This window comes from Pelophylax lessonae, assembly GCF_965119305.1.
Source record: "Pelophylax lessonae genome assembly, chromosome: 1".
Taxonomy (NCBI): Eukaryota; Metazoa; Chordata; class Amphibia; order Anura; family Ranidae; genus Pelophylax; species Pelophylax lessonae.
In genome coordinates this window covers 230,652,955-230,661,420 of record NC_138768.1, presented here as the reverse complement: position 1 = coordinate 230,661,420, position 8,466 = coordinate 230,652,955, and the positions used below count along the sequence as shown (strand labels likewise).

General features: G+C 41.7%; 1 protein-coding gene across 2 annotated transcripts in view; it reads right to left on the bottom strand.

Annotated features, from left to right (window-relative positions):
* The window catches only part of MLXIP (MLX interacting protein), a 183,182-nt gene that overhangs the window by 88,771 nt on the left and 85,945 nt on the right, over positions 1 to 8,466 (bottom strand). Inside the window, exons 2-3 of one of the 2 annotated variants that reach the window (XM_082251487.1) lie at positions 7,529 to 7,635; positions 7,216 to 7,263 (exon numbers count right to left, since the gene is read on the bottom strand). In XM_082251487.1, coding sequence (XP_082107613.1) covers positions 7,216 to 7,263; positions 7,529 to 7,635 — 155 coding nt within the window. The remainder of the gene's footprint in view (positions 1 to 7,215; positions 7,264 to 7,528; positions 7,636 to 8,466) is intronic. The other variant, XM_082251488.1, reaches the window with a different exon arrangement.

Genomic DNA, 8,466 nt, shown 5'->3' with positions numbered 1-8,466 from the left:
AAAGTATTTAGATGGATAGGTGTATCCAATCAGGCAGGCCCCTGCACTACACAAAAGTTGGTATAGCTAAAGAAAATCTATCAGATTGTATAGTGAGCTTTACAGATTTCCAGGGACACATCTGTTTTCAGTACTACAGCTCTGCTTCACATAGGCTATGTGATCGCTCAGCTCCTGCACACTCTGCCAAATGAACAATCTATGCAAGAAGAAAGGGTACAAAATGATCGATCAGCAGTTAAAATCTAGGGATGCACCGATCCGACTTTTTTGGTCCCGATGCCGATCTTTTGCTTTGTGAAATCGCCGATCCCGAAGTACTGTTTTGTGAGCTTATAACAAAATACTTCCGGATCGGTATCGGCAGATACCTTATCACAATTGTGCATTTAAGAGGTTAAACTTCCCTCCTCCGGCAGACGGAACGAAAAGATACATTGTATTCAATGTGTTTACTTAACTGGGAGACAGGCATTTGCAGGAGGCTCTTCCCCCCCCCCCCCCACCTCTTTGAGAGCTGTTCTCTGCTCCCTCATAGCTATGTAAAGAGCAAAATCAGATCGGCCCATGGATCTGTTAAATTTTACCGATCCCGGATCCAGCAATTATGGCCATATCGGCGCCGATATCCGATCTCAATATCAGATCGGTGCATCCCTAGTAAAAACACTGGCTATGTATTCAGTGAGAATAGTGCGCTCTAAAAAAGTCTGTATTTGAAAAGTATGTAATTGCAGAGCAATCTCCTGGAGCAGGAGGGCAGGTGCAGGGTTGCGTTCATGTCGTCAGCTGCTAAACTTGTTCCTTCTAACAGTTTTGACATGCCAAAGGACAAATACCAGGAAGTATGGGAGGAATTTTCTACAGGAAACACTGGAAGTTGATGTAACGCCTGCCCTAGAATATAGAGAAAGCTTTTTCTTTTCTGCAACAGAGGTACACTAATAGTATATTGGTACATAGGGATGTTGGAACTTAAAGAGGAAGTAAACCCTCCTCAGGAAGTTGTACCTATAGGTAAGCCTATATTAAGGCTTACCTATAGGTACTGTAAATATCTCCTAAACATGTACCGTTTAGGAGATATTTACCTTTAATGCAGCCAGTGACGTCACTGGCGCATGCGCTCTGAAGGAACGGCAGATCGTGCCGTTCCTTCAGAGCCCTGTGCCGTGACCGTCGGCTCCCGCGCGCGTGCGTGGGAGTGACGTCACCACGGCTCCGGCTAATCAGATGGCCGGATGCCGCGATCCCGAAAGACGGGCGACTATACATGTCGCCCGTCATACAGGTAAGCGGACGGCACGGCGGGGGCTCATTCTAAGGTAAGTATTTCATAATGAGCTAGTATGCGATGCATACTAGCTCATTATGGGTTTCTCTTTCAGGATGTAAAGAGAAAAAACAAATTTTCTCGGTGCACAACCTCTTTAATGGAAAAAAAAAAAAAACACCTAGCCTTTAAAGCAGTAATAAAGTCAAATCAAAAATGTAATACTGTATGTTGTAGCTTACCAATCATTAGATGTGACAGCTGCTTGGGGTTTTTTTTTTAGGCTTTTTTTCCCCGATTTTTACCTGGTGATCTGGCCAGTAGTACACCTCTTGTATTCAGGTGCTTACAGTCTGGATGAATGAGCAGCAGCATTGTTAACAAGTAAAGATCGAACTGTTAAATGGACTTGCAGATTTAGATACACAAACAAATTAAAGCCAAACTCCAGCTAAAACAAGCAGCTACAGCAACAGTTTTGTAACATTTGAGATAAAGGTTTTACAAATAAAAGCTGATCACCCCGTCAATGGCAAAATGGTTTGTCTCATCCCTCAGGCTGCTACATCGGCAGAAAAATTTGTTCTGTTGAAAAACAGTATTACTGGCAAGATTACCAGGTGAAATTCCATCCATTGTTTTGTGAAGGACTAATTCCTTCCAAAAAGAAAGCTAATGCAGCCATCACATAATTGGTAAGTGTTTGAAGGGGAAGGAGGGGGGTACCACCCCCATGGAGCCAACGTCAACCGCACCAATCAGGTAGTGGAAATCTCAGGCAACAGTTTTTTTGTTCTAGAAAGATCAGCAGAAAACTGCCGTTTGTCTAGAACAGGAAGTGAATGGAAATTTCCCCAGCTGGACACAGCAAACAACATTTGACAGGATTATTAACAATTTCCTACTCTATCCATAGCTAAAATACAATGTTTTCACTTTATTTCCTTTTACAAATCTTCCTTATTTAGTTAGGGGGAAAAAAAAATGACAATCTACATATTCTCAATCAACTCTAAAAAAGTGAGGAGCTTCAATGTACCATAAGCTCCTAAATCCTCACCACCTTTTGTTGTTTGAGCATCTTTCCATAAATCATTCCAATGCTCATGTTTTCTGCCCTGGATGACTACAGGCAATTTTCAGTTTTTATATGTACCAAGAAAACAGTCACAACCCATGCATTTTCAAAATGCAATGGTTGTAGAGAATCAAAGAGATGGTATCTTTGCTTTTCGCTTCCTACAATGGTGTCCGTTTATCAAGCAGCTGTAAATTACAGCTGCCGAGTTCTCGGCATTCTCAGAGATCGCTCTCCTCTGAGTGCCTGTTTATAAAGTGGCGTAGATGGAGTGAAGGGATCTTCAAACGCTTCCAACTGTGGAGAACGGCTCCGGTTCCTGTAATCTCTGGAGACATAGAAAGATTACAGAACCAGGAAATCCGTGAAATACTCTGCTGTCCGTTTATTAAGCAGCTGTGAAATACCACTGCAGAGTTTGAGGGCATTCTCAGAGGAGAATCCTCGGTACCTCAATCTAAACTGCATAATATTAACCACTTGCCGACCAGGCTCTGTAGTTATTTTGTGGCAGGTCAACTCTGTTATGAGAAACGACGTACCTGTACACGCTTTTTTGTAGCAGTTAGTGTGGGCGCACACATTCGCCGATCGGCTAAAGGGGAAGCCAATCATCGGGTTCGGCGGCTGCGATGTCAGCTGGGCACCCGCGAACACTCCCCATGGAGACAGAAAGGTCTGCTGATGTAAACACGGCAGACCGCTGTTCTGTCAGTGATGAACACAGGGATACTGTGTTCTTCAGGTTTAGGAACACAGGTATCTTGTTATCTGCTATTTTGTTTCTTCTTAAGTATTTTGTAATATTGATTGAAGTTAAAATAAAAAATTATAAAAAAGTCTGTTCATCCAGTGAGCCTATCCCCCACACAGTTCGAAAGCACCCCTCAGGCACACATTTAACCACTTTAAGACCGGAAGATTTGACCCCCTTCCTGACCAGGCCCTATTTTGCAATTCGGCACTGCGTTACTTTAAAGAGGAAGTAAACCCTCCTCTGCAAGTTGTACCTATAGGTAAGCATATGATAAGGCTTACCTAAAAGGTACTGTAAATATCTCCTAAACATGTACCGTTTAGGAGATATGTACCTTAAATGGAGCCAGTGACATCACTGGCGCATGCGCTCTGAAGGAACGGCTGCTGGTGCAGTTCCTTCCGAGCCCCATGCCGTGACCGTCGGCTCCCGCGCGCATGCGTGGGAGTGACGTAATCAAGGCTCCAGCCAATCAGATGGCCGGATGCCGCAAACCTGGAAGAAGGGCGACAGAACATGTCACCCATGAGAGAGGTGAGCGGTCTGCACTTCGGGGCTTCGTTCTAAGGCAAGTATTTCATAATGAGCTAGTATGCGATGCATACTAGCTCATTATGCGTTTGTCTTTCAGGTGTTTTTTTTTTTTTGAAAAAAAAAAAAAAAATTTGGAGGTTTACAAACTCTTTAATGGACAACTGCAAGATCGTGCGACGCTTTACCCAAATAAAATTGTACTTTTTTCCCCACAAATAGAGCTTTCTTTTGGTGGTATTTGATCACCTGTGCGATTTTTAATTTTTGCGCCATAAACCAAAAAAGAGCGACAATTTTGAATATATATATATATATATATATATTTTTTTTTTTCACATTCTGCTATATAACATTCAACAAAAAAATATTTTAAAAATCTAAACATTTTAGGCCAATTTGTTTTCTGCTACATATACAAAAAAAAAAAAAAAAATAAAAAAATCGCAATAAGCGCATTTTGATTGGTTTGCGCAAAAGTTATCGTGTTTACTAACTACAGGATTGTCATTTTTATTGTTTTTTTTTATAGTAATGGCGGCGATCTGCGATTTTTTGCAGAACTGCGACATTGCGGCGGACAGATCGGACCTCTGACATTTTTGACACTTTGGGGAGGTACCAGTGACATTACTACAGTAATCGGTGCTATAACTAAGCACGGTTACTGTAATAATGACACTGGCAGGGAAGGGGTTAACCCTATGAGTGTTCAAAGGGTTAAATGTATGCCTAATGCTTACTGACGTGTGGGGGTTCTATGACACAGACAGAGATCGCAGGTTCAGCTATGCTGAATCCTGTGATCTCTCCCTGTCTGTCACTGATAAGATCTGCCTGCTTTGTTTACATAAGCAGGCGGGTCTTCTCACACTTTCTCCAACGATCGGGCAAGAGAGATGGTGATCACCGCCTCTCCTCATCCGACCCGACACCTGCTGTGTCTAAACACAGCAGGAGCGCGCCGCCGAGACCACTAGGAGTCCAATGATGTAGGTCTACGTCGCTGGACCCAGGGTAGCCGCACTGCTGCAGTAGGATTACGGTCGGCCTCGGGAAGTGGTTAATCCTTTGATCGCCCCTGGTGTTAACCCCTTCCCTGCCAGTGTCATTACAGTAGCAGTGCAGATTTTTAGCACCGATTACTGTAGTAATGGCACTGGTCCCCCCAAAAGTGTCAAAAATGTCAGTTAGGGGTCCGATCTGTCTGCCGCAATGTCGCAGTCCCGCTAAAAACCGCTGATTGCTGCCATTGCTAGGAAAAATAAACACATCTTTTCCCTAGTTTGTAGACGCGATAACATTTGCGCAAACAAACACTTATGGGGATTTTTTTTACCAAAAAGCAGAACACATATTGGCCTAAAATGATGAAAACATTTGATTTTTATTTTATTGGGATTGTTTTACAGCAGAAAGTAAAGTTTTTCTCAGAATTGTCGTTTTTTTCCGTTTATAGCGCCAAAAAAAAAAAAAAAAAAAAGAAGGAGGTGATCAAATACCACCAAGAGTAAGCTCTATTTGTGGAGGAAAAAAGAAATTAATTTTATTTGGGTACAGCATCGGACGACCGCGCAAATACATACACACACAATATTATATGTATGTGTGTGTATATATATATATATATATATATATATATATATATATATATATATATATATATATATATATATATATATATATATATATATATATATATACATATACACACACATATATCATTTTTGTAAGAAGTTACCGTAAAATCCTTTTCTCTGAAGTTCATCAACAGCCACATCTTTGCTTAATCATAGAATATAGGGTTAAGATCCTCCCACTGGGGATAGGCACTAGACAGAAAAAAAACATGTCCACGCCTATAGGGGCTGTCCCAGCAGGCATACCCCATCAGGTTCTGCTATACTCAAACATTTGTGTTGCAAGCAGTGACAGAAAAAGACCCCATAACTCAAAAAGTAGAAGGGCGGCTGCTGCGTCTGTTGATGAACTTCAGAGAAAAGGATTTTACGGTAAGTTCTTACAAAAATCCAGTTCTCTTTCATCAACAGACGCAGCTCTGCTTAATCAACAGGGATGCCCCAAAGCAGTAAAAACGTGAGTGGTGGGAACAAGACCGGAACAAAAAACATGAATGCCCCAATGGCCAAATGTAGCCAACCAGGTAAAACAGAGCTCAACCAGAGACTGGACCTCAAAAGAAGCATCCACTGATGCCAACACGTCTACCTTGTAGAATTTAGTGAATGTATTAAGTTGCCGCCTTGCAAACTTGCAGCACTGATGCCTGAAGGTGAAAAGCCCAGGAGACACTCAGCGCTCTACTGAGTATAGCAGAGCCTGATGGGGTATGCCTGCTGGGACAGCCCCTATATTCCTGGACAAGTGTTTTTTTGCCTAGTGCCTATCCCTAGTGGGAGGAACATAACCCTATAGTCTATATATATTAGTGCTGTGAAATTCCTAAATTTTTTTTCATAAAATTTTTTACCCCTTAATATTCAAATCACTTAAAAGCTGCATTTGGTATTTACTTAGGTTATTTTTGTGTAATATTAAAATGTGTTTGATGATCTGAATCATTTAAGTGACAAATATGCAGAAAAAAAGAAAAAATGAAAAAACACTTTTCCACACACACATATTATATATATATATATATACACATATATACACACACACATGCATGCATACACACATACATGTATACACACAGTTTGGCTAGCGGTCATAATACATGTATACACACACACATGCATACACACAGTTTGGCTAGCGGTCATAAGATGCCCACTGTTGCTTGCTGCGCACAATAAATAATCAGCTCATTGATCTGGGTGCATTTAGGGCCACACACCCACACTGATGTCACATTTGGAGCAGCGGCTATGTCCATGCAGCTGTTGCATCCCCTGTGCATCCCCATGCGGATATACATGGCACGAACATGGGGCATGGATGCATATGCCCCATGTAAGCGAGGCCTGCGTATTTTGTTTTTTTTCCTGACAGCCTGCCAAGGACCTATTCATGTAGGCAACCAGCAGTTTGTAGATACATTTGTGTCAGTTTATGAAACTGAGATGAGCTGCAATTTATGCGGTTTATGAAACTAAGATGATCAGCAGACTGCTGATCATCTTGGCACACAGAGAATATCATTGACAGAAACAGCCAGTTTATGAAGGTGTGATCTCAGCACCTCACTGGCAATCTTTGTGAAAATTCTCCCTCCCAGATTCTCCAGAGGTGGAGAATTGGGGAGAGAAAAGAGAATCGACTGAGAACTCTGGGAGGAAGATGTACTTCGTTTTGGATGGAGAAGGGTTACAACCTCTGAAGTTTGTAATGCCGTCTGCAGTCTTGTTGGGGGCATATGTCCACACTTCCTCTCCAGTCAGAGGAACAGGAATTGATGGGAAATTTGTCCAATGGAGACAGTTTAAATAAAAAAAACTTTAACATTTGGGAAAGTTTAGAATCTTTTTATTTCTGTGTGCCTTCCAGTATTACATGATCCCTGCTTCTTGCAGGGATGTCACAGAGACACACAACGAAAGGGGAAAAACTGCTCACTTGCATCAGACAGAAAGAGCTTCTCATCCTTCCGCGCTCTATCTGAAACTGAAAAAAAGATTGCTTTCACTAAACAAAAAAATACTTTAAACACGCATTTCCTTAGTCACTCAGCTGTTACAGTTCTTATATCTAACATTTTGGAATTCCATTCATTGTTTTATAAATGACTAATTTCTTCTTAAAATAAACTGCCAAGCCCTCAGAGATGTTGTGCAATTCCAGTTTCACAAAAGGAGAGACTGGCCAAGAAAAACACAACTTATTTCACCATCTCCGAGAATCCCTACACCGGAGGACCAGCTACACTTACACTGCATGTACCACGCTCGCCATATTGCATTGTTTAGACGGATTTTGTCTCTCCACTGCAGCTTCAGACCCTTGAAGTTCTTCCATTTTGGAGAAACCAGCTTACCACTGAAAAACAAAAACAGAAGACTGTATAGGTAAACAGTACCAGGCTGAAAGGAAATGCTTAAATGAGAAAGCTGCTGTAAACATCAATAGGCAATAAAAGGTTTGTCTGGATTTGAAATGATCATATAACATACAGATGGTAGAGAAGAAGAAGCATCAAGCTCTTGGATTTGGAATTTGCAAATGTCAGTCCCAAAACCAAGGTCTGCACTAGAACTAGAATACTTCTAACTGCAAACCCACCGTAATGCAAACACCAGAATACCTACGGCTGAATTACATTGTTTTCAAGCATTGACAGGTGCCTAGTTGCTTCTACTGCAACAAACCCAAGTTAGCATTCAAGGTTTGAGCATACCTTGCTTCCATTATGTACCTTACATCATCATTGCACTATAAACTGCAAGCAAAAATGTACCTATGGTGTCCCTATATCCATGGCTACCATAACACCTAAATGGACTTGAAATGATGTAGGTCTGGCCGATAAACTAACAAGCTCCTCCTAATCTAAGCTATGCGTGGCTGAAGATTGGCTAGGTATGGGAATTTTGAGGGTGCCAGGCTGGGCTTTGATGTGGATGCTCTCCCGCATACATGGAAAGTTGTTAAACTACAGGAATTGGGAAAATATGTCCTACTCCTCTTTTCGCTGGCTACCTTGATGCATGCAACTGGTCCTAGGCTGCCTTTACTTTAAGGTGCCTCCTGTAAATCACATCGTTAATAACTGCACTATTAGCGATAACACCAAAGGTCCAACAACAGTCTAGATCAGGGGTCTTCAAAAAAAATGGCCCTCCAATGGCACTACAATTCCCATCATGCCTA